The 27,470-nt window shown below is 38.8% G+C and overlaps 1 protein-coding gene across 5 annotated transcripts in view; it reads right to left on the bottom strand.

Annotated features, from left to right (window-relative positions):
• Positions 1-3,718: 3,718 nt before the first annotated feature.
• Positions 3,719-27,470, bottom strand: part of gabra1 (gamma-aminobutyric acid type A receptor subunit alpha1) — a 36,872-nt gene continuing 13,120 nt past the window's right edge. For all 5 annotated transcript variants that reach the window (XM_088088162.1, XM_088088164.1, XM_042499192.2 and 2 more), the window contains 4 exons: positions 25,710-25,853; positions 23,405-23,557; positions 8,991-9,193; positions 3,719-7,864 (listed from right to left, as the gene is read on the bottom strand). In XM_088088162.1, the coding sequence (XP_087944288.1) occupies positions 7,544-7,864; positions 8,991-9,193; positions 23,405-23,557; positions 25,710-25,853 (821 nt within the window). In that variant the 3' untranslated portion in view covers positions 3,719-7,543. The remainder of the gene's footprint in view (positions 7,865-8,990; positions 9,194-23,404; positions 23,558-25,709; positions 25,854-27,470) is intronic.

Below are 27,470 nucleotides of genomic sequence, written 5' to 3'. Positions count from 1 at the left end.
TATAAATTTATCTTTGCTTCCATTCAGAAGGTGCTTTTAACAATGGATGGTATTCACAATGATAATGGCAGCTTTGAAGAGTCCAATCCAATAATGACTCCTTAAGCCCTGTTGAGGAAAATAAATGACTGATTTGAATTTTTATAAAACAACCACCCTGGGGTAAAAAAACAAAAATGTATTAGGGTGCCGGGAGTTTCTATTGTACATGAACAGTTTGCAGCCCACATGCAGATGGAGAATGTTGTTAAAAATAAAAACAATGCTGTCCTTGGGCACAAAACCTTTATAACAGAAGCATTTACTTTCAGTGGGTGCAGAACGTAAAGTAATTATCTTTTGCTCCAATTGTGTTTTCCTTGCTGTTTACGCATTCATTTATTCATTTCAATTGAGGGAGAAAAAGGCAACTCACAGATCCTGATACCTGGCCAAGTAATCTGTGGAGTCTCCCAAAGGATAAATGGGGAAAGAGAGACAGCAGGCAATGGAAGAGACACTGAAGCAAAGGGACAGAAAAATGAGCAAGCAGGGAGAGAACTAATAGAAATCTCAGGAGATGTGAGTCCGTGTTGTGCCAACTGCTTAAGAATTTAGAGCCAGGAGAATCAGACGTGGCAGAAGATACTTTGGGTTGTGTGAGAAAGATGGAGTGACTCCTTATTCCCTTTTCGTTGATCTGTAGCCTCTACTCCTCCTCTCTTTAGTCACGAAATTCAGTCAAGGATGACAACATTTGTTGGCCAACAAAAAAACGTTTCAGTATCAAATGTTCACTGAAAGGGTGCTCTGACAGAACGTGTAGGCTGTTCCTTTGCATCAGCTTTATTCAGTCACAATAGACTCCAGTAGCCACTGAGAGTCAAAGCACAGTGGTTCTGAGTTGGATTATGTTACGTTAAGAACAGGGATCACTGGTAAGCATTCTCTGATTTGCTGTTTTGTGCAGCTATTGCTTCGTTTTGACAGAGCTGCAAGCTCTTATGTATGATGCAGGGATTGGTTGAATTTCCATTCATTCCTGCAAAAACATGATTCATGGGCAGACTGTTCAATGCGACTCTAAATGGAGTTCCCAGGGAAACAAGGAGACGAGGAGAAGGACGTCTTTTATTTAAAGAGAACAGAGGGTTTGTACTTGTGACAATAGCCAACCACACAATGCTTTTGTTAAATTCAAATGTGTGTCCTAAAACGCAGATGAAGAGAAAAATACAGTATAAGAATTTGAGGAAGAAACAATTGGAGTACAATTCATCCTGTGCCTAAGATTGAGTGGGACATGTCCCCATGCACCCCCCCCCCCAAAATCTGTGCCTATGAGGGACAAAGTGACAGACATAGAGAGAGGGAGGAGGAGGAGAACCAGGCAGAGAGAAGGAGAAAAAGCCTCTTCTCTCTGCTCTTCTGCCAGCGAGAAGCAGCTTTATTACATAACAGTCTCAGGCCTTGGCAGCTCACATGCTTTTAAGGAAGAAGCACACGTTCCCCTGCACCTGAAATCTCATGGCAGGGTGGGAGAAGATGGGGATGAGGTGCAGTCTTGAGAGCAGAGGCGTCAAGAGAGGAAGACTGAGGAGAAAAGAAACGAGGAACAAAATACAGATGTCTTTGGAGAGATGGTTGGACTGCTGATTTTGGACGCTTGAAGGCACCAGCCAATTAGTGCAACTCAAAGTGATTACAACTATTACCCCTACTATTTTGTCACTAACAGAAATAACACTAATACTACTTATACTAATACCAGTATGATACAAACTTTAGCATATCTTTTGCTTTTATAAATGCACTGTATTGAACAGAACTATTTCGCTTTATATTGAGGAGTGCAAAGGAAATGTTTAACAACACATCTTTTCAGCAACAGTAGTTTGAAATAGCCCAACATCTAAATTCATTTGTCAAGATATCAAAAGAAAAAGGCCTTGCAACACAGTTGGAATGCAAATTATCTATTTGAACCTGTTTCAACCACTTTAAAGTCTGGGAGGAAAACTACCTGCAGAGATCAAGAGAAAGCGACTAGTTCGAGTGTACTGAGCTGTACTTTAGCACAGTGGTGCTTTGAAGTAAATGCTAAAATGCTCCAATGATGGTGCTAAAATGCTGATGTCAACCAGGTATAATATTTTTCATGTTCACCATCTTAGTTTAGCATTTGTTAACATGCTAATATTTGCTAATTGGTATTAAACAAAAAATAAAGTAAAGGATGATGGAATTTAGCTAGTTATGCAAGTGATAACTTATAACCAAAGTACTGGAGAAATTCAAGATTTGATCCCGGGGATTTAATGGAATTCATCATGTAGATATTAAAATATTTTCTAGGATGAGTGACAATTTTGACCTTCTCGTAGTGCTGGAGAAAAAGTTGGGATCAACAAAACAATTAGGATTCATCCTCTGGGAACCATGAGTGCCTATACAACATTTTATTTTAATCTTTTTGGTAGATGCATAGACTGTTTTAGATAAGTGGGCTTAGCTAGGTTGTGGCCAATTGGTTCGAGGACGGCAGCTTTGAGTTTGGCATTTTTGTTTTGGCCATCTTGGCTTTTCAGAGCCAGAAGTGACCATATTTAGGCATAAGGGGGAGCTGTGGATGAGGGAGGTGTGGGTCTGACTTAGAATCCTGAGGACGCCATCTTGGTAGCAACTTATCAAACACAATGTAGCCATGCTCTAAAGCAAACCCTGCTTTATCATCTATCTTTCTCTAAATGGCACCATATACCATATACCTCAACAGATAAAGTCATTAGAAAAATGTGTACTGAGATGACGCATCAAGAGAGAATTAAGGTCATTTTGTCATGTACTTGTATACAATCAGACTTATTTTTACAACCAGTGGAGTCGCCCCCTGCTGGCTGTTAATAGGACGGCAAGACACTTCCATATTGGCTTTTCAGACATGGAGATAACCCTTTAAATAGTTGTTAAGCTATTTTACAGGACAATTAAAAACTCTGACCTACTAGTGGTTCTAGAAAAGTTAGGGTTGACCTGAGTTAGGCGGATTTGTCCTGTAGACTGTCCAAAGTTTCATAGCAGTCCATCTAATAGTGGATGAGGTATTTCAATCTGCACAAAAGTGGTGGACTGACAGACTGATATTTGCATCCCTAGAGCCAGAAAAAAATCTAACTAGAATTTGCATGCATTTGGATGAAACATTTGAAACATATGTTCAAATATACTGGAAATTTGGAATGGGCCACTTTACATTTTTCTGACTCATCAGTTACTTTGGAGTTACTCATCATTAAGAAGTGGAATATAAAGCTTCATGTCAGTCGCAAATATAAACTCTGCATCTTTCAGGGTCCTGGACCCCCTAATGCAGGGTTCGTCCTATCCCAAATGGCAGTGCTGTTTTATGTTAATACACCTAGTAACTTGTACATATCCTATATGTTAGTTTTTAACTAAGTCTGCTTATTTATCTATTTACTTTTTCATATGCCGTCATTCATTCAGTGAAACGTGCCCAGCAAGGCTCTTATTGAAATGTACACACATAACACATTAAATGCAGTGTGAGGGAACACACATTCTGAAATTGACACATCCTTAAATACAAATGCCACATGATTTTTTCTTGTGATGTAAATGATGCAAAAAACCTTTAACTTTACACTTCGACAGAGATTTATGGGTCTCACTCTTTCCCTGGTAATCCATAGCACAAGGACAGAGGTATAGTCACAACTTTCATTTGTTTTCTTTTTATTTAAAGACTAATGCAGAGAATCAGATTCTACAGGGCCATATCATAACCAAAAGAAACAAAAGAAAACATTTACAGAAGGTTCACCATTTCATCTACATCCATCAGAACCCTTTTGACAGTATCATTGAACTACCAACACATTCTGGTGTAGTGTATGTGGGTATGTGTGTTTGAGAGTGTTTTGAAAGTTTGCGTTTGTCAATATCCATATGTATACAGTCTCACTCTAATTTCTCTTACCCTAATCAACTTTTGTGCTTTAGAAAAGTAGTTGTTTTTTTTTACATTTCAGTGAAAATCAGAACATATTTTGCTTGATAAAAATACAAGAAAAAACTCCAGTAGGTATCTAGGAATAACCAAAGACTCAATGTTGAAAAGCAAGTGCTGCTGGGAACTGCAATGGACCTTGCATCAAACATAATGAAATAAATGACTGATGTGCCTACAAATGTGATATTTACATGTATGCTCTGCATATGAGTGTGAAGGTAAAAGTTGGAAGCTCATGATTGCACTGTGCCTCATATTTCACATTCTCTCTCTGGAGCATCAAATGTAGCAAAACCACAACTGGCTCAAAAATATTTGTGAATGGTCTATAGCATTTGTTTGATCCTGCTCGGAGTACAAGATAGAGGCTTTGCGAAGGTATTCCAAACAATAAAGTTTATAAAATTCACTTTACTCTGTCAAAGTCAAAACTCTCTGGCGCTCCCTGTAATATCTTTGAGCTTTGGAAAGCAAAGGATAAACAAAACGGTCTATTTAGCAAAGTAACATTTTCACCTGCCTCCATTTTTGTAATGACAACTCAAAAAATATACAGAAATATTCTTAACAAGGTGATCTTGTTACAGTTTTGCTCCTGATTTTCCAGTTTACTTCACTTTATTGCATGTCTCTGGAGAAAAAGTGCAATCAACAATGAAAGCCATTTTCCCTTCAACCACCGACAAATCCAAAGCGCAAACAAAAGAGATAATCCAGTGTTTTCTTTGATGTCACCCTGTATAGCCATGGTTGAAAGAAAAAAAAAAGCTAGTGGGTGCGCAGCTGATATAAAAGCTAAGCTTTTTTTTTATTTCTTTTTTTTTAATAATAGCTTGTAAATCTGAAACACAATGGTCAGGGAGAGAAGGTCAATGATGTGGTTCAAAGCTGTCCTTGCATAGCACGAAGCTGACTACATAAATGTAATGTTATTGTTCTTCTAAATGTGCAAAATGCATAACAATAGGTTGATAATACAAACAATATTCATCATCATCTTAGCTAATATCTTCATTAATAGAATCAAATACTGTATGCATTATGTATTTTACATATGTATATATATTTTTTTTCTTCATGATAATAAACATACATACAATAGTTTAGAATTCAAATATCTTTATACAACTCTTCACCCTGAACTTTGCAGTTCCTTGACCCTCTGCTTGTAGGTTAAGTGGCTGTTAACGGTAGACCGCTTGCATATGCTGCAAAGACATCCACCATTAGGGGATAGGTTCAGTATTGGTCATAATGATAATGCAAATAATAACAATAGCAACAACCACCAATCTCATTTTCGTTTCCCTCTGGCAATAGTGGGATCTCTTCACCCCAGCGCACACACACACAGAGAATTCTGCAGGGTTCTTACATGCCTTTTAGCCTGTTCAGTGCCCTGTAAAACATATTGAAAAAAAGCACACCCAGAACCCATTATGCAGTACGATGCACCCCCACTCCCTGACAAGATATGTTGAGATTTTATGAAACAAGGTTAGAGCGCGAGCCAAAGGCTTCAGAACCTAAGATGGACACACAATGCAATGCCTGTTATCTTTGACCAAGTCTAAATAATTCCTAGTTTTCGATGTATATCGATGAAACTACAAGTAGAGAGGGGTCAGTGTAAAGCTACAATGGATGTTGCCCCCAGACTGAGTGTCAGGTTCAGGTCCTAAGAAAAGCCCTTGCTAATTAATATTGCTACATTAACAAAATTTAAAATGGACTGCTCAGAAACCTCAACGTGCCACATCAGAGAAGAAGCATGTCCTTAAAATGTATGTTTTTGTAAGAGTTGAAAGAAAAAAAAGAGCAAGCAACGTTCAAGACAAAAACAAAAGAAATTCTTTTCACATTTGTGTTAGTTTCTGTTGGTTTTTCTCGGAAGAGGGATTGACATCATGCTACAAAAATATATTCATCTTCGTCACTATCGTGGAACTACAAGACAAGTCCTCTGTGCGAAACACAGCGCCGGCTAAAGCAAGATTACAGTGCCACTTCAACTCAACGTCTCCTTTCTCCCTTTGTCTCTTTCTGTCTCTGTCTCTGTCCCTGTCTCTCTCTGTTGCTCACCAACAAGCAGCAACAAATGAGTCCAAACGGGCATGTGATACTGAAGGCAGTGTAGCTGGTACTTTCTGAGTGTTATGTCTCAATTTTCAACTGAAAGGAGATGGGGACTATGGCAAAAAAGGGTCAGGGGACACAGTGGGATGGAAAATACAGATGCGCCATCAATCAACAAAGTAGTAGCCATCACAGCTTCAACTCTGGAAATGAAAAAGGCACTTCTCCTCCTTCTCAATGTGCCCCGCCCGTCTTTAAGCGATGTCAACTGCACTTTGCTAGAAATGGCGTTTTGGCAAAGGAGGCCCCACCATAAATAAAACAAACCTCCAAAAAAGTAAATAATGAGTGCTTTAATTCTAAATGTCAAATGCACTCCAGGATTCGAGATGATTTTTACATTCTTCCTCATAACTAGCCAATCTCAGTTTACACCGTTGATGTTGTAGTTGCTGTTGTTGCCATCAGTGTGTACACAAACACACAGTTGAATAATATTTAACTTCAGTGTGAAAGCAGCTTTGAATGGAACGCGAACTTGGCGAGAAACAGTCACTTAAGCGTGAATTAGACCAGTATATACTCTTTTGTAGAAAGTATCGTGAACAGAAACAAAAATAAATTAAATTAAAAAAGGTTTACTTTTCCATGTATTCAATAAACATACCCTTTAGTTACACTTTGCAAAGCTTAAACATAATATTGACATCTCTAACACTTGGTAATATTTACAACGCTGTGAAAGGAAATTAATATTTTCAATGCTGAGCACAAGGATGATTGGATTTTTGTATTGTTTTTATCCCTAAATAAATGGTGTGTCCACTGAGACATGTTTTATTGCTATTGCAGAAACCCTAACATATTTTGAAGAATGACATAATTAATCTCATAAAACATCTACAGAGAATTGAAGATATTTTGACAGAGAATGAGCGTAGCATTTTTGCTGCTGATATCAAATAAACTAAGCTATCAGTCGATGTTGATTTGTCTTTTGAATAAATAAACATAAATGATAAGATGCCCTGCCCATGCATATACACAAGTGCCTTTTACCATGTGTGTGATTCCATGTTTAAATCAAATAGAAAACATTGAAAAATAAGAAAACAAACATAGAAACAAAAGCCCCTTAACAAGTTTGGGCTATGTGCAGTTGTAGAATAGCATTCTCTTGGCTATATATTTATAGTAGCATTTTCTTAGTAGCATCACCCGAGACCTGAACAACACCCTTTCAAAAGTCTGTATCATTTTCTTTCTTTTTTTTTTTTCTCTATTTTGTTTTTTCAAAATCTTCAAACTTTAGGTAAACATAGAAGCAATGCAACAACTGGGAATTCAAACCAGCATGGACACCATGTTTGTCTGAAAATAAACACCTGTTTTAGGAGGAATAAGAAAGAAAATGAAAAAAATTACAGGTATCATTTGAAAGGAATGAAACATGGATTAGTGTGGGATCATCCCCTGCAATTTGGGCTTCTTATTCAAGTAGGTCGCCCAGTAGACCAAGTTAAAGGTTCCAAAGAGCAGAGGGAAGGCTATTCTGGCAATCCTGTCTATCTTGCTCACACTGTTAAAGGTCTTCTTGGCCTCGGGAGGCTTGGGCTTTGGCTCCTCCTTGGGCTCAGTTGGGGGTGGTGGGGCGCTTTTGGCAATAGTGGCCAATCCAGGGTCCCTGGCAATATTGGGGGCGAAGGCTGTAGCAGTGGCAGCTGGGTAGGCTGTTGTGTTGTTCTTCTTAAGAAGAGACTCCTTCTTCTTCTTTTGCTGATTTTGTTTGTTGGGGAAAGTAAAAAGGATAAAATTCAGAGTCATTATACTTGCATTTAAAATATTGATGTGAATATGTCAATCAGCAGCCGGGTGAATATTCCATTAAAATAGAGTTGAGAAATGTTAATCCTTTACTTCTGCATGTTTCCAAATAGAGGCATTAAACTCAGCAATCTAAGAATTCTTATCAGGTAATTTTTTTCAAAAGCAGCTGGAGATTGCAAAGCACGGTGCTGCTAACTGCAGCACGAAGACAAGTGGAGCAGAAAGCACGAGATGAACACTAAACTATTAATGTTCATGTCATGTTATTCAAATTGCATTATCTATGAGATGAGCTGGCAAAAACAATTAAATGTTCCCTTCCTGGCTGGGCTCCCTCAACAGTTAAGTGCTAACTGCCCTGGTTCAAAAATAAATAAATCTATATTTTTTTTATTATATTGTTGGTAACTGGTATCTGTTCTGACGACGGGTTTTTCCTTTCCAAGGTATAAGGATTTGCCTTTTATTGTCAGGAGGCATTATTTGAGTTTTGTTTTGGTAAAAACAAGAACAGCAACTGAAGAAATGGGGATAATTAATGCAGTCATACACCAAATAATTGCTTAACAAACTATGTTCTGTCAAACCATTTGTCTATTCTATCGCTTTGTTTTCTTTTAGAATCTCAGAGTACAAGCACAAGTCCTCCAACCCATACAAACACATATGTTGTTGGGTCCTGCCCTGTAATACGATCCACAGGAGCAATTCCTAAATTACAGTGTGATTTCATCACTACTAATCATAGTTCAACACTAGAGCTGAAGCCCAGGGTGTTATTGTAATGACACCAAGGGTAGCCTTTTGAATTATATCGTTAGGGAGAAGGGGTTGGTGGTAAATCGTGAGTCATCCCACATGCCTGAGAAGGGGGTCAGCGGTTAAGTTTAGGTAACAAAGTTACTTGGTTAGGCTTAAGAAAAGACAGACTAACGAATAACTAATGACTGACGTGACAAATTACTCGCAAAACGTTTATATGGCTTGTAATGAGCTGCTTGTACAAATGACCTGTGGTGTCATTTTTGTGTGCGTGTGTGTGTGGGGGGGGGGTTGTCTCTTCAGCTTCAGTTACCTTCTCTGGCACGACACTTTTTCCATCCCAGGCGTAACCCCTCTTGGTGAAGTAGTTGACTGTGGCAAACTCAATGAGGGCCGAGAAGACAAAGGCGTAACAGACAGCGATGAACCAGTCCATAGCTGTGGCGTAGGCCACTTTAGGGAGAGAGTTCCTGGCGCTGATACTGAGTGTGGTCATGGTCAGGACAGTGGTCACTCCTGCAGGGAGACAGATAAGATGGATATGTGAAATCTGATCAAATCTCAGACAATTCAGTTGTTGATTACTCATTAATTTGTTTACAAAGAAAATATGTGGAATATTATGCAATATATCAAATTAGAAGAATGAAGCACTATAAGATAAGTAGCTAGACACAACCACCTCCATTCCTTTGATAAATTAGGTGTTTTAAGAGCACGTAGAGCAGGTGTACAAGAATCAAAAATGTGATCCAGTAAATTCTATGTATGGACTATTTACATTAAAATAAAGCAGGTACCATCATATAGGGACTTTGCAGGGCATGTTTTTTTTTTTTTTTTATCAAGTGAGCAAGCAGTTCATTCACATTAATCTATGTGAGCAGCTGATACAGCCTTGCAGCTTGTGCTTTTAATAGACTTTGAGAGGTAGAGATTTCCGCAGCTGCAGCTGGAAGATGCAGTTGGCCTCAGAGATACATACTGCTGCTGAGTAATACCAGGCAAAATAGGCTTTCTGTCTAAATTTGACCTGCACACAAATGCACAAGCAATGATGGAGCAATGAAAATGCATAAATGAATGCAGTTTAATGCATGTTTTTAAGCAAAGTGCCTCATATTATGAGTGTCTGTCAAGCCTGGAAAACCAAATCACAAAGCTACAACACGAGCCATTAAAAGCTGAGATGAGGCGCTGTACGAGGGAGGGAGAGGAACTGGGTCAGAGCATGTCTAACGATGCGGTGCTCATCACAGAACAGGCTACTGCAGATGTTTACACACCAAATAACATCAGCCCATGCAGCAAACAATCCACCAATTCAGCCCGGGTTACCATGAAGGCAGCTGAAGAACAGCTGGCTTGCACAGGAATAATGAAATATGCAGAGAGGACCCTCCCAGTCATGTGGAGAGAGATGTTTATGTAAAAATCACACATGTGCATGACACTGCCACATACAGATGTTCATGTTTAAAAGATCCAGAGACATTCCCATCCACTTAAAGTATCTTCAAATCCTCTGTGAGCTTCATTTCAAACTTCAGAAAATGATTATCTTATCTGAGTGGTGTCGTTGGAAATCATTCCTTAATACTTAGTAAATAGTACTTTGCTGAGCATCTTTCAGTCAGTACTGCCGAGGGTCTACTTCATCCATCATCATTTTGCCAGACAATTTTTCTTTTTGTTTGGTACAATTCACACAGCAAATCTCCAACCACTTTCTACTTTTGTATTTGCTTCATGTTAACTTAAAAAATGTCGAAATAAAAATAAAAGACTACCAATAAAGCTGCTAAATACTGGTAATTGATAGTTAACTTAAAGGGACAGTTAACCCCCAAATAGGAAATACATATTTGTCCTCTTACCTGTCATGCTATTTATTTATCTAGATTGTTTTGGTGTGAGTTACCGGGTGTTGGAGACATTGACCATAGAAATGTCTATCATCTCTCCAATATAATAAAACTAGATTGTACTGGGATTAAGTTGCCAAGAAATACATTTGGAAAACTCAACAGCAATGTCTCTTTCTAGAAATAATGGCCTGGTTACTCAAGATAACCCACAGACCTTGTTGTGAGCAGTTTAATGTTGGAACAATTTTCTTTCCACTGAACTACGCCTACAAACTGTATCACTGTGCATCTACTCAAAGAGGCTTCTGTTTGTGACAGTGCCAGATGTAAACATCAATGTTGTCCTCCTCGGCTAAGCTTCAACAGGGTCATGATTTCTGGAAAGACATTGCCGTTGAGTTTTTCAAATGTATGCTTTTGGCACACATAGCACCACAAGCCAAGTGCCATTTGGATCCATTGTATGGGAGAAAAGGCAAACATCACTACGGCAGATATCTCCAATACTCAGCAACTCCCACCAAAGCAATCTAGACTAATTGACACCACAATAGGTAAAAGGAGAAATATGTATTTTTTTATTTGGGGTGAGCTGTGCCTTTAATATTAATTATCTTATATCTACCTTTATGTTAGACAGGCCCTTGTCTATAAAAGTATTATTTATAAATATTAGAAGAACATTACTCAAAATTAGTCACATCAAGCTCACAAGCTTCTTGATGTAATGTGTCAAAGAAAGGGTTGGTGAATTGTGAATGAAAAAAAATGTTTGCCACCATGTAATATCCTCTAATATTTGCTTCAACCATAGCTTTAAAACAATGGCTTTTGAGTTCAGTCAACTCCTTTAAAAAGAAAGTTAGTGTTTGTATTGGACTAAATTATATTGTACTGTGCTCCTGTTATTGCATCCACCACCTACAAGCAAAAAAAGCAGCTGGTACTGAGTTATTACATGTGTCCTGAAATGTTTCCCTTCAGATTTCTGAATTCTTCTCCTTCTTTCTCCTCAGTTATGATGAAGTGTTAAGTGATGAATCACGGACTCCTCATCCTCCCACTCTCTTTTCACATGCTTTTGGCATTGCTGACTTGGTGCTGTGACATGAAGCATAAAGGATGATTATTGTGTTCTCATTAGTCACAGCCAAATAAATGATTGGTCATTAGCCATAACTGAACAAGACACCTCTGATAGATTTACTGGATCGGCATAGTAGGTTCACAGGGTGCGTGGTCATACATTTCTGATATTCATTGTGACTCCGAACAAAAAATAACAAATAAGTAGGTCAGGATTATTCATTCTAATGTAGTTTATTGTTGAAATTAATTTCTAAGCTTTTCATTGCGTGCTCTTTTATAAAATTTCCCAGATAGATTTTTTTTATTCAGTGAGATTAAAAAAGGATATATAAGAATAATCAAGAGTAACACTTGCCTTATCACACATGATGTAATTGCACTTTGCATGAGCACTGCTGAGGTGTAAAATATAAGAATCACTTTTTCACTACAGTATTTTTACAGTTATGTTATGTCACAAAATTCAGACATTACCATGTTCTGCACTGCCCCGTCTGCTAAGCAGGGCATTGAAAGGTTTGTTGATAGATTGTTGTGGGAATACATGGCAGCAGGAGATATGAAAATATTAAAATAATGCCTAGTCAACTTCATACCAGAATTTCAGTAAACATCCATCTCAACCCAGAATTATTTTAAGTCTCAGTTCATTTGTATTATCTAAAAAACACTTATAGGAAATGATACCTATTTTTTTAGACACATGTTACAAAACATTTATATTAAACTTAGCTGCAAGTGTTCACTGATTAAATTTGTTTTCCATCAAAGAAAAAAAAAATAAAAGAAAAAAAAGAAAATGTCAGGGCAAATAGAAGCATTTGATTAAGGTTAGAAGAAAAACTGTGGTGTTGTTTATAATAAATCAAAAGTGAATAAAGAATGGAACCTATTGGCTATCATCTGACAACAACAAAGCCTCTGGAGGGGATATTATATATATCTGATATATATTTCTGATCTTGTGTAGCCAGCAGATATTGGATCCAAGATGTCCTTTTCCATGCATCTGTCATTTTGGCTAATCTCTATAAGCAGATATCTGCATATGAGTACAGATATATTTACAAAAGATAGCATTTCAGATAATGCATTCAATTTACACCAGAAAACTTCCAACAACAAAGTCTTATCCTGTTGCCTTTATCTTCTGCATACATATGCTGCCAGTGTACCTAAATTGTGGCTCCGTATTCATTGCTTGCAGATGTAACTTGTGCAATCAGTGCATACAATGCATCACACAAAGCTGCAACTTGACTGGAAGCAACCAGATTGGTGTCACACTTTAAATCATTTTAGGTATGAGAACAGTGTCTTGAGATTTGCGGTGGAGTATAACTCTAGCACCAAGGTGTCACTGCCTATGAGGTGGGTGCCAGAACATTCTCCACTGGAGAACAGCCAGTGCAAAGTGATTTTGCCAGCAATCATGTGTGCTTATGGCCTCAGCAGGTGCTGGAGCATAAAAGCACAGCACCTCACATCCATCGCTTCTGTAGAGAGCTGCGAAAGGTGTTATGGGAAACTATAAGATAACCCAGATACATGTGTGGGAGGGGGAATAAGACCTATAAGCATATTTAGAGATGGGTACAGTTGTAGGAAGGACGGAAAGGCAGGTAAGGGAAGGCGAATGGTAGGATGGGTGGCAACAGAGCGGTGTCAATCTGTCAGGTATTTTGCTTGCCAGAAATTCAGTTAATTCTGTGGGGGAGGAGGAATGCAGCACCACTGGGTATTACACAAGTCCTCACAAAAGCACCCCAATGCTTGGAATCATATATACTTTACTGTGTTTGACAAGCTCTGTTGTCATGGAAACAAGTCTTCCAACTCCTCCAACGTCTTGATACCACAAGAGAAAACGAAAAAAGAAAAACACTTGATGTTAAAATTTGGAAAGATGCATAAATTTAACTAAATGTTGGCTTGCTCTGCTGCTTGCACACACGGTTATGTTCTAGGGTTATATGTGTGTATTTATGATAGTCTGCATGTTTCTAGGTTAACGTCTATAGCCACTGTTACACTGCCTGTTCGAGGCGGGGATATCATGCCATTATGGTGCCTCGCCATATCTGTATTTGCGGTATGACTGCAGAATGGGGGAACAGAGCGGTCTCACCTTTAAGCTGCTATGGGAGGTAGTAATAGTGCCAAAATGGTGTCTGTATAAACAGGACAGCCAGCAGGTCGGGATCATGGGCAGGATGTGTGTGACGTTATGATGACGTATTTTGTGTGCGATCCACCGCCAGAGATTTAAATAGCAGCTGTTAGCAGTTAGTGGCTAACTCAAAGAGGAAGAACAGTGCCTGTAAAAGTCCGTAAACTGGGAGAACAATGCCATTCAGGAGCTCCTTACTCTCTGAGCAGGGGACGAGATCAGCTGACATATAACAGAGAAGATAAATGATTGTTATTGACATGTTTATGCAATTGTTATTGTTTGTAAAACTGTGCCAGCGCGTATGTGTATGTCACAGGAGAGGCCGACGCTGTTGTGTTAGACATCATGCATCGTTATGCATCTTTTGTCTCAATGATGCCAGAACAAATTAAATTAAGAAACTGGAGTGGGATGATGCCACCATCATTTGGTCTGTGTAAAAATACCTAAAGAAGGGACTTAGTATCAACCTTATAGTATGCTCTCTAAAAAGGGCTCAAGTCTGTGTGATGGTCAAGTGTGTGTTTCCAACCTCCAGGAAGAACAGTTCCCCTTTGTGTCTGTTTAGTGTTGGTCCTACTTAGGAATAATTTAGAACACTAGTAAGCTGATTCATTAGAACATGACTCCAGAGCTGGTTTTAAATGACTCCATTTGACATGTTGTAACTAATAGACTTGAGGCTTTGAAGGCTGTTAATGAACAAAGTCACTGATCTGGAAAGTTCTAACTGGATTAATAGTGGTGTAACTCAATTCTTGAGAGTCCCTTCCACTCAATTTAGCTCAGTGTGCACAAGCACTGACACTTGATTTATATGATATATATCTTCTAACAAGGTTTCTGCCGCTGTTTGCAAACTCACTTTCAAATACACACACACATACACACCACATATACAGGGTGATGGGGGAAAAAATGTCAAGATATAGAGAAAGATGGTGTGAGAAAGCAAATTTGGAGAAACTAAATTAGAGATTTAAGGTGATGAATGACAAGGTGAGGCAAGACTATTTCAAGGTGGGAAGGCTATCACTGCTGCCTCAGGCAAGGAAAAGTTTGATATGACTACACACAGGCAAACAGTCCAAATGTGCATTTTTGGAGAATGTGGGGCAGATAATGTCCACCTGGTTAATAGGTTTCTGACTCAGCGAGGTAAAGCTTATAGGGTTTTGATTTAATGTCTATCAGGGTAATCAGTTTGATAGACATTTAGTGCTCGACTGCCTGTAAGAAGCTGCAGATTAAAAAAAATAAATTGTTCCAGGCATGGCTAAAAATAAGCGAATAGGCTTTTTGAGCTCAACTTTGTTTGTCCCTTAAGGTCAAACTTTTTTTCTGCATAAGGTGCAAAGTCATTGTTTATAATTATTATTGATTTTCCTGACAATTTATTGTCTGCTTGGTTGGCTCCAACTTGAGCACTTGATTGACAAGCCCTGAATGACAGGCTTCAGCTAATCTGACCAATCTCAAGCCAGTGAGTAAAATGTACTGCTCAGCCATTGGATTGCAGCCAAACCACAGATCTCAAATCTCTGTGGGGGAAAGCTAGCCTTGAGGAAAATGGCTGTGCTTCTCTCTCTCTCTCTTTCTCTCTCCCTCTCTTTCTACTCGTATGCTCCCTGGTTCCAGGCAGAATTTGCCTCTGACAACATTTTGACTGAGTAGGCAACCAATCAAACGTGACAATCAAAATGTGGGACGAGGTCAAAAGTACATAGTGAAGTGGGATGCCAGTTCACTCAAAGAATACATAGTCCTTTATGAGTGACTTAAACCCCGTGCACAGGCCGGGTGCTAAAGAGGTCTTGCAATAAAGTTGCTGTAATGAACTGTTTTACAAAGCATTCATTGGCACGCTAAACTACACTTGAACAAGGACAGTGTGGATAACATTTGTTTTATGTTTAAGCCTTTAGGTAAGCTTTTACAAGACTCTTAGACGACTCTTGTATGGATATACTTTGGTTTCTTTTTTTTTTTTACAGTTAATAGTACTTATTATCTGTAGTACATAGACTTATACCGTTGATGTACAGGTAACCTTTTCAAGTTCTACAATAATCCTTTTTTAATGCGTAATTTATCTGTATGTGTTTCAAGTTTAGGGGAGACTCATGGGTATCCATAGAACCCACTTTCATTCACATATCTTAAAATGAGAGTTCAAGGGACCCCTTTGAATATACTCATGCCATTTTTTAAAAAAAATGTACCCTAATGTTGGAGCATTCTTGAGCCCTCTTCCTAAAAAAAATGCCAAAATGGTTCATGCGCAGCACAGCCTTTTGAAGACAGTAGTATTGGCTTGCAGTTATTTTTGCCAGGGAGGGCCAGTTGTATCGGGGGGCCATGGACCCCCCTTGAGGGCGCCACAGGACTTTAAAATCACAGACAAACACTTTGTTGCGGTAAGAAATAACATATTAAGGAGGTATTGAAACACTAAATGTCAGTGTGTACCACCTTGAGCTTTAACTCAGCCTTGACTTTTTCAATACTTAGTATTTAATAAATTATTAACCTTTCTTTTCTCTATCCTAAAAATTATGATTTTTGTTGTTGTTGGTGGTGTTGCTCTCAGTCAATATTGTCTGAAAAACTAATGAAATAAGTCTGGATTTTGACAAAAACACAACAAAAAACCTGGTGCAAAGGATGTAGGGTTGCCTGCATGTATATCACAGGTCATTTTAGTCTCATTTGAGTTATAGGGACACTTATAAGAAGGATTTTATACTAATAGATCAGTGAGAATACTATTGTTGTATTATTTGTAAAAATTGTTGATGAATGAACATGATTATTGTGTAAGGAGTTGTCAAACAACTTGTTGTATTCCCTCAACCAGTCTCAAGAGTGATGCTGTCTTTGTTGGATGTCTATCAACATCTCCACTGTGCAGCGGCTACTAACTTATTCATGCCTTATCAATAACTGAAGCCTCAGGGGGGCCTGACTCAGAAACACATTCCATTCAGCATCACAACGTCACCTCTGATTTACATAAATGAAGAAATAAATTGACATGTTGATTGGCGGGTGAGTTAAATGACTGTGCCAACACCACAGCTGTGAAAACTGTGCGACACACACACACGCACGCGCGCGCACACACACACTAAAATATATGTTGTCAGCTAGTAATCATGAATATATGAGCACCCACCGGCACGCAACCAGCAAATGCATATATAGCAAACAAACACATACGTCGACAAATACGCACTCTCACTTGTGTACATATGCAACCAAACTCTAATACACACACACCCACACACACACAAGGTGTTATTCCTTAATGAGCAGATACATTAAACAGCATCATCGGAGAACCAGTAAATACCGAGCCAATCGCTTACTGAGGAGAGAAGGAAGCAAGATAATCTTCTGAGCACTGCTGTCCCTGACAGCTTAGAGACAGAGAGTGAGAGAGAGATGGAGAGAAGAAGTGACATAGAGCACCATATCAGCACCATCAGTGGCTGTTTCCTTTTTGGTTTTCATTTGGACTGCAAATAAATACATTGCCAACAGTTTTCCACTACACCAAACTGGCTATAAACTAATCAGCCTCTTAATCGGCACAATGATAAATAAGATAACTCTACCCACTGCTGTGTTTTTAAATTGCCTATTCATCTACAGAGAAAGCTTTCGGAGAAAAAAAAAAGATTGAGTGCAGAGGCTGTGCTTCATAGTCACAATGTAATTTAAACAGTGTTTTCAATGCCGCGTTTGCTCATGTTAATGGGCTTTCTGTGTCAGATTTGGACATCTGTGTTGGAAACACAAATCTGATCACATCTGTAGTAATAAGAGAACACATAATATTACAGTAGTTGTTTGTTTATTCTTAGTAACAGTGCAACATTTGATTCGTGGCAATTCTGTTCGCCAATGAAAACAAAGAGAAGTCAAGCTGTGAATAGTCTGAGGGAGGAATGACTAAAGTACATTTATGCAATTTGTGCAATTTAGTAATTTGTCCTGCAGTAAATATGATATTAAAAACAACATATTTTCTTTAAGGGTTTTTATGGTTTGTTTTTGTATTTGTAGTTCTCTCTTTAGACTTGGAATATGTAGCATTACTTTGTTTGTGTATCATGCATCTGTTTAAATAATGGCTTTTGTCATGCATACATAGTTAGATAAATGTTACTTACAGTTATTTGACTAGCCATAATGCTTGCGTAATATTTTACACAGGTGTGCAGTAGTTTGTGGGGGTACAACTGGAGAACAGTGCGAATTGTAAACTCATGATTAAGTATGAGGGAAGAAAAGTGTTTTCTTTTGTCTGCATCAATTATGGATTGAAAAACTTATTTTTCCTTTGAAAATCTAATTAATGACCACTGTGGGCATAAATGGTGCTTGTCCCTACTTCTCACAGTGAATCCCCTCCATAAGGATTCTCATTAATTTTCTCATTTATTAGAGAATTGTGACACCTACATTTTGAAATAATGGCAGGACATTAAGTGTGGACTCTCATTTGTTGTATGAGGAGCATTCTGCTGAATATTCATTCATTCATGCATGCATTTGGCGTTAATGAAATTCTAAAGTGCTGGTCTGATTATCATTTTGGATGCATGGATTATTAAACTAATTTTATTTTCTTCATGCATAAGAGGTTAAAATTAAGTGACATATTTATTACAGCGAGATTTCATTAATCATTGGAATATCTGCCCCCCTTTACACACTTTAATCCTAAAATGAATCCTTATTCAGATTTCATTTGCGAAGGAGTTACTCAAGCTGCTTATCAATGGTCAAGTGTTGGTCACAACTTGTTCTTGTTCTCTGGTGATGGTCCATGATGCTAATTCATGGACTGATCACAAGAGTGTTTGATTAAAGAGACTGTGATTGGATGTATGTTCGTATGGATCCTTGCGAAAACTTCAATGGTGCCTTAATGTAACACAAATGAAGGTGAATGTGTGAAGAAAATAGCGTAGCACTTGTGCCATGTTGTATATGTGCATTTAATATCTCCCTGTGTATTTGATCTTGTCCTTCTGTCGCCTCTACGTTAGAGCCTGTGTCAACATAGCATTTTTTTTTCTCAGCGCCAGCATTTCTTGCCAATTGTTCCCAATGAGTAGAGAGTATATGCTGTCGCTTGCGACCGCCTAGAGAAAAGCGCCGCACCCAGCGTCTTTTTTTTTTTTTTAGAGCACTCCGCCTTTTTTGTGTGGCTGCTCCGAGTGCTTTCAGCTGAAAATCTCTGAACTTTTCAGAAAGGCGCTGTTGATGTCACTACTGCTCCTTTAGTTAGGCTACTGTCACAACAAAGACAGAGAAGCCCATTTGTGGGAGCAGATCAGTCGGCGGACACTAAATACTGCTGGCGACTGTTGAGCTTTCATCACTGTATCGTTGTAAGCTTGTTGTTAACTGTGTACTAACATTCTGCATCTCATTAGCTACCACGCTAACATTAATACCAAGATATTATTGTGATCAAAACAAAATCCACGCACAGTGTGTCATTGTTAAAAAGCACTGTTAGGATGAAGCACTCCCCAGTGATCTGTCGCTGTGATTTTGCCAAAGAAAAACACTTTGTGGACACAGGCATGTGACTGCATTGTGCTGTGTTGGAAATGTTATAGCTCAGACGTGTTAAAATCATCATGATTTTTGAGTAGGAGTCACTTGGGTTCTTATTCAAACTATAAAATTGGAATCACATGAGAGACTTCAAATTAATACATGAAATGTGTTTTTGTGTTTATCAATGGCCTTAAACTGTTCCTGTCAAGCTGCCTGTCTCAAAAAACAACAACTCCCGACATCTGTCTGCATCACATCATACTTACAGAATGTTCTCAGCACCATTTACAAACCCAGCTCTTAAAATAATCGGCATATACAGTTGCAGCTGCACAAAGGGAACCAGAGCCGCTTCCACGGAAAACGTGGCAAGTAGTGAGATTTTAAACCTCTGTCTAACATGATTAACACGATTCCTGAGTTCACTCTGAGTATTTCCAGGTAGCTAGTTATTTAGGTTGCATTTGGCATATGATTCACCCCGACGAAGACATATTGTATATTAGAGCTTCTCTATGAAGACAGCTCAGTGTACTCTTTCATCCTAATAGCAATAGACATATGTACAATAGTTTGATATACCACATAAATCCTTGACTTAGACAATAGCCAAAGGATTAAGATGGCAATGAAAGATCCTGATTGTCGGTTACATCTTTTTAATGATTCATTTACAGCGATATTGACATTGTAACCTCTGTGAAGAACAGCCTCATTCATCTGCTGTCTCAGATGATGCATATTAATCACATGAATGACCTACCTAGTATACTTGGATGCTGCGCTGCTCTGCGCCTTCATGAAAGAGTGTACATGTGTTTATACAACTGTGTGTGTGCGCACACGCCGCATTCATGTAATCTCACAAAGCAGAACCAGCAATGATAGCATGAGGGACACACACATGCCCTAGATAGTTGTTCGAATCTAATCTAGGCCATCCTCATTTCCCCTCGACACGTGACAAGCACCGCAGGTAGCTAGCTGTGACACATGGAGACATAATTCACACAAACAGACACCAAAACATTGCAGGAAGAGTAAAAAAAACCTGCTGCAGACTGTGGAGCTGCAAAATCTGGTGCCTGTATAATGTTTCTGTGAAAGCTCTTAAAGTAGTAGGCCAGGGAAGACACTGACATCCATGAGAGGAAGAGAGAGAGAGGGAGGGAGAAAGAGAGAGAAGAAGAAGAAGAAAGAGTGGAGGGTGAGGTAACTCAAGGACATTCTGCCTGCTGCTGTGCTTTGCTGCTACAGAGCATGCTGCAGACTAGCAAGAGCTTTCCTTTTGGGCGGTATTATGTAAGACCTTAGTGTGACAGACAGACAGATACACACCGGATACACACACAAACACACACATACACAGACACACACAAACACTCCACTACACACATGCCCAGACACATGCACACAACACACATAGGCCAATCAGTGCACACAAACGCTGGCAAACACTTACATCACACACAGGCCGGCACAAACACACACACACATTTGTGGGGAAGCATTCAGAGCACGTAAATCTAAATTCACAGAGAGCCTTGTGCTTGAAATTCTACTGCAGCCAGCCACAACTGATTAAAGCTCTTGTTCACCTCATTGGTGCAGAGACAGAATAGAGCAGAATAGAGCAGACACATTGCACAATGGCGTTCGGAATGAATATGCAGTTTTTAAATCAGTTTTTATACATTTGATTCCATGCAAAGCTTTGATACCTGAACAAATCGGCTTTTTTTTTCTTTCAAAAACATGGGAAAGGGGTGATAAGCAACTTGACAAGACTTGAAAATGCCCACAAGGAGGGGCTAAAAAATATATTGTTTTGTTTCTTTTTTCTGTAACATCATTTTAATCTTATAATTAAGATTATAGTGGATTTTCAGATCATTTCCTCGTCACCTTTTACAAAATTTTAGCACAGTTTGTGGGACATTTCTTACCAAATTGTTCTTTATGTTTTCTCCTGAGGTTTTGTAAGAAATCACACATTTCCTCCGATTTTAGAGGCTTCAATGCTAGTGAAAGGCATCCGAATGCAGCCTAAGAAGAGTGATACCAAACCAGGTGTTATAGGGCTAAAAGAGTAGTTTGACATTTTTGCAAATATATTTATTAGCTTTCTTGCTGAGAATTTGATGCAAAGATTTATACCACTCTGTAATAACTGTGAGGTTGCCTGGCAACCAGCAGAGACACCAGTAAGACACTGTGCCCGGCCGCTGTTTAAATTGTTACAGCATGTTGTCCTTATTTCATACCTTTTTGTGTACAGATTAACCAACCAGAGACAACAGGTAAATCAGTGAGCTTTTGAGATGTTTTTTGACTTTGGACAGAACCAGACTTTATACTGTGCTAAGCTAATCACTGTCTCGTCCCAGTTCTCATCTACTTTTCATCAAAGAAAGCAAATCCACCTCATGAAATGTTGAACTCCTCCTTTAAATGAATGTTTTTTTTTTGTGTCTGATTATTCAGACAGTCATTAAACTCAACATACTGTGGTACCGTGAGTCAATCGATTGAGGACCCCATCCTTTTTTTTTTCTTTTTGTTTGAAAGCAGCCTCCCTCCCACTGAGGTCTCGTCTGGTATTGCAAATTAAGACGTGTTATTCACACTGTAGTAAATACTGACAGCAAAGACTTTTTTTCTTTTTTTTTCACATCTTGGCGCAAAGAAATAAAGCTGCACTCCAGGGTCATTGACAGCTGTGTGTGGAAAAGCTGTATGTCTCACAGTTGCTTCTATTGAGTTCAAAGCAAAGTGTATTTCATTTTAAAACACTCAATGGAAACGTGTCAGAGTCTTTTATCTTGGATCAAAAATCCAAATACACAGGTCATATTTTTTCATAGAAGGGCAGCAAATTATTCTGTAGTACGTTATGTATTTTTAACTGAAACGGATTTCAAATGGTCATGTATAAAATATGTATTAGTGCATTGGGCTGATATAATTAATTGCCGCAAAGTGTTATATAACCTCATTATGGATACTAGTGGTAATTACAAAATAATAGGTTATACATATTTTCTTTTAAATCACAGTGCAATGTTTTTAGGCAATTTAAAACTTTAAAAAATAGAATTACCTAAACCAGCATTCTGTTATCATCATTGATTCTTAAAAACAGCAATAACCATATTACAACATAATTATGACATTAAGAGGCTGTTACCCCCTATGGGTCCTCAGAGATATTTCAGGGGGCTGCCAAAGTATTGTTCAATTTAATTTTTTTTAATAAAAAAAAAAAAGTCTGAAAATACACATTAATATGAATCCAACAATATTGGCAAATATAAATTTGCCTATTTGTAAAATAAATAGATAAATTATTAATAATAATAATAATTGTCCCATTTTTTCATGGTTGGCTAATTATAAAATCTTTTTGCAGTCATGTTAGCTATCCAACGCTTAATCACTGTGTGGCAATTTTCCATAACAGCAAGGTAAAGTAGCTAGCTAACACTTATATACTATCAAAAAATTTTGGCCAATTAGCTGCATTATTATATTTCAAGTTTACGGACATACTTGTGAGCCACAGTGGATTATTTTGTAAATTTCCATACAAGTGACTTACAAACCGTCCACCTCGGAAACAAACATAATGCATAACCATATGAATCTGACAATAATAAATAGTTTAGTGTTATATGCACCATAAAATAAAATGTTTGTACATGGCACTTAAGGCTGCCCTACACCTTGTTGTAGGACCAGTTTAATATTCAACTCAGTTTTATACAATATATGTAGTAGAAGGTCCCTGTTCTGTCCCTCTTTCACCTGAAAAATGTGTAAGACCAATATAGAGGAGATTTCTTTTTCTTTTTATCATTGTTTTGTTAAGTAGCCCAGGCACTATATTTTTGAGAGAGTGCCTGATGTCACACCATCATGTCGTCGTATTCAATTTCCAAGAACAGATTTAAAAAACCTTCTGGTGATGGGCTCATCTCTCAACTCAGAGATATTTAGAAGAGAGGAGAGCAGACAACTCACCAAAGACAGTCCTGGCAGGGACGGACTCTCTGTTGAGCCAGAAAGACACTTGGGAGAGGATGACTGTCATGATGCAGGGTAGATATGTCTGGATCACAAAGTAACCAATTTTCCTCTTCAGGTGGAAATGGGTTGTCATCACAACATACTCTCCTGTGGTGAGCAGACAAAAGACGTGAAGTCAGAACGAATGTGCCGATAAACTTTACACTCCAAACTATATATTTAGGACATCTATTGTGGCTGTCCCGACAGACTTAGTGCTTTTTTTCCCTAAATGGTTTGCTGTGTTTGGGCCTTCAGTTTTATTGTGGTTGAGATTTATCGGCATAGTTATGGGTGTCATTTGTCAACAAAATCAATACCCAGGCATGATCCATTTCATCAGTGCAGTTAGAGCCAGTCGCAGAGAGAATATGACAGTCGCAGGAACAACACTGGGGTTTAATCTGGTTCTAACAGTATGTTTAGGCTTTGCAGAGACATAAATAACTGGAACAAACAATAAAAAATAGCATGGATTTATACATCAGCATAGCTTATTCAATCAAGCTTGGTATATGCAGTCACTTTGGAGCTTGGTGCTAATAAAGCAAAGCGTGGATGGCAGGGTAGGGCTGTCTTAAGCTTTACTTTCCGCCTGCAGCAAGCATCACTGCAAGCAGGTCACCCATTTTATGCTGTCACTAATTTTTGCCAGTATCAATGGAGGAAAGGGGAGGTGGAAAAAAGACGTATTGGCCAGTTGGGAAATTATAAATCTAGGGCATGGCCTGTCATTTGTAAAGCGACAAACTGATGCCACTGAAGATGCAGATGTACTGATGCAGCCATGTCCAAATTTGTAGGTTCAGACCGGTGGTTTGTTCAGTGATAAATGATGAACAATGTCGTTTTTAGTGAGTAATAAATAGGACCATGTAACTGTGTATGTACTCAATTTTAAAGTGATGGTTCAGTTTTTTATTAAGTGGGGTTATATGGGGTATTTATTCATAAACAGTATATCACAAGCGTCACCAACTGGTGGACCTCGGCCCAGGACCGGACCAAAACGCTGTCCTATCTGGACCCCTGGCCATGTTTAAATAAAATGAGAATAATCTTCAGTTAATACAGTAAACATTTACCCTCTCAAACGAGACAATCAAATCTATTGTTGACGTTCGCTACACAGAACCGCAGAAGAGTAATCTAGGCCTTAAGTTCACTGGACTATTTGTTTTTGATGCAAGTGCCATAATGTGTCTGTATGTTAAAATTGTTGAAAATTGACAATGAATATTGTTGAAATGATTTGAAATTTTACATTGTTGATTTTATTTTATTGACATTATGAGGTTCGGACCTTTGCTGGGAGGATATTTTAGTAAGTGGACCTCTCAGAATTTTAGTTGAATACCCCTGGTATATCACATAGAGTAAATGTCAGTCAGCATACCCTGGGTTTGGAGAAGCAGGCTGGAGTCTGACATGGAAGTTTATTAATCTAAAGCTGCAGTGGGGTCAGCAACAAAATGTATTTTAGCGACCTAAAAAATCAATGTCCGTTTCAGTGAACGCTATATTAAGAATATTTTCACTGCTTTACCTTGTTGTCAGACAGTGATTTCCAATGGAAAATAAAACTGTTAGATTGCTCTCTTCAAAGCCAGACTCTGAGAAAAGCAGTGGTTTGACATTGCTGAACACAGGAGCTGCTGGTATACCGCTGCCTGGATCAGTTGTTTGGTTTGTGTTATTGTGTGACCTCTGTGTTCAATACAATTGGTTCAGATTCACCACATTCACACAATAATACAAAATAAATGACTGTTTGAAGTGGCGTTCATTGAGCAAAAATAACTGTTTTGGGTTTGGTTTTCTTTAATGGACTCAGGTGGCTTTGATGAGAGTACATCTGGAAAATTACAGCCGTTAAAGGCTTCCCCATCATAACAGGCTGTCTGACAAAAAATTAAAGTAGTTTAATAATATTGTTTCTTTTAGGTGGAACTTTTTTTTTAGATAGTTTAAATATGTTTGTTGCTGACCCCTCCACAGCAATCAATTGCTTAGTTTACATGTGGGACTCTAGGTATCATGATGACTATGGATCAATACAGATATAACTAACTTAAAACACACACACACACACACATATATATATATATATATATATATATATATATATATATATATATATATATATACACCTTTAATCTTCGTCAGTAGATTGTGTGGACATTAAACTAGATTAAAATTCTCTCAACACATTTATTATTTTCACACTAACCTCATAATTAAAAGCACATTGCAAACCTACCTGTGCTGGACTGGACCACACCAGAATCCACACTCTGCCCCATCAGATCATACTGGTTTAATCTGGACCCATCCTCTGCCACCACCACAGACTGGGCAGCCCCTCTGGTCCACACATACACCACCTCTGCTCGGGTGTCGGCATCTGACAAGGATGAACGGAGTGAAAAGTTATAAATTATTTTGCTGCCGGGTGTTTTTTTTGGTCACGTGTTGCCTCACAGGTTGTATTTTTGGAGCTTCTAGGGATGCCAGTTGAAAAAAAAAAAACCTGAGAGTGAGATGAGGTCTTCCACTCAAATCCTCTAGTTGTTTTACCTCTTCTTATTTGGTCTTTTCTCTCATCTTGTCTAGTCCGCTCTCATCTCCATTCTGCCTGTCTTGTCTCATTTGGTATTTAAGCACATTATTTTCTTCCCCCTCGTTAGAACGTCTGCTAACCTCATCTCCACTGTTTTATCTAATCTTTTTATTATTTAAGCTCATCCTGTCTTACATTTTGTTTTTTTCCTCCTCCTCAAACATTTTAGCATTTTCTCATGTGATGTGATGTGATGTCGTGTCACATCATGTCATGTCATCCCTCTACTTATAAGAAAACAAACAAACAACATCCCAACAGGACAACATGACCTTAAAACAGCCAAGTCAGTCTTTTCTTCCCTCCGGCCACCCAACCTGTCAAAGCTGCAGTGTGGCTCGACCACTGCAGAGGAAAGGATGGCTCGACTGCAGACTGCAGCATGAGGAAGAGAGCTCATCACTGAAATATTTAGGGAGTGAGTTCAATTTAAAGGGGGGGTTGAGGCTCGGTCCTCTCACTCACGCTGTGCAGCTGTCTGAAGAATGGCACAGAGACACTGTGACGTTCCCCATCTCTTTCACTTTTGCTGTATTTTTGCTTGCCCCCCCCCACCTCCGTCCCCTGTATGTTTTTCTCCCTGCTAGTTCTTCTCTCATTCTCTATTCTTGTCTTCAACCTCCATCATTCTATCTCTTGTTACGTCTTCTCAAGGATGATGCAGGGTAGGGGTAGCTGTCAGCGGTGAGCAGCTGTTGTGATGCTCTGGAAATGTTACAAAGAGTGCTGCCTTGGACAAACGCAGGTCTGTGCGCTGCACGCCTGCCAGGGTCTTGCAGGGTCTTGCAGGGTTGAATGGGGGGACCAGAGGTGCCTTGGCGGACAGTTCCTCTGGGAGAACAGCTGTTACCACACTGTAATCCCTTATCAGGGACCGGTGCCGGGGTCGCGCTTCCAGTTAGATGAGGTAGTGACGGTGAGCCAGAGGCATGTGTGCTGTGTGCATGTATAGCTGCATTTCCATCAAAGGCTTTCCGTATAATACCTTTGGAACCAAAATAACATCTACACAGAGGTACATAGACCCTAGATCTGTTCAGACAGTAGTCTTACATGTGGGCAGGGTTTTCGTCTCTCGCTGCTCCGTCCAGCAGCTCCTGCTATGTTTCCTTGTTTACCGCTGATACAAAATAAAGTCTGTACCCTGTTTATCGTCCACAGAATGGGGTTGCAGGCTGAAATGAGAGTCTCTCAATGTGATATTTCAAAATAACAGGTTTGAGCATTGACTCCTTGTCAGGCAAGAGTAGGTGCTGCCTGAGCACACTAAACGCAGCTCCGATATGTTTTTACATTTTTTAAACGCTTGCAGATCCACTCATTATTAAAGGCGTATGTCATCGAAGAGAGGCAATAAAAACAGATGGAGTGTTGTCATATTGAAATTTAAGGTGTGTTGAT

Source organism: Plectropomus leopardus, chromosome 15 (assembly GCF_026936395.1).
Source record: "Plectropomus leopardus strain MGB_pleo_1.0 chromosome 15, ASM2693639v1, whole genome shotgun sequence".
Lineage (NCBI taxonomy): Eukaryota > Metazoa > Chordata > Actinopteri > Perciformes > Serranidae > Plectropomus > Plectropomus leopardus.
Note: the sequence above shows the minus strand (reverse complement) of the source record. Positions and strands in the feature narration are given on the sequence as shown.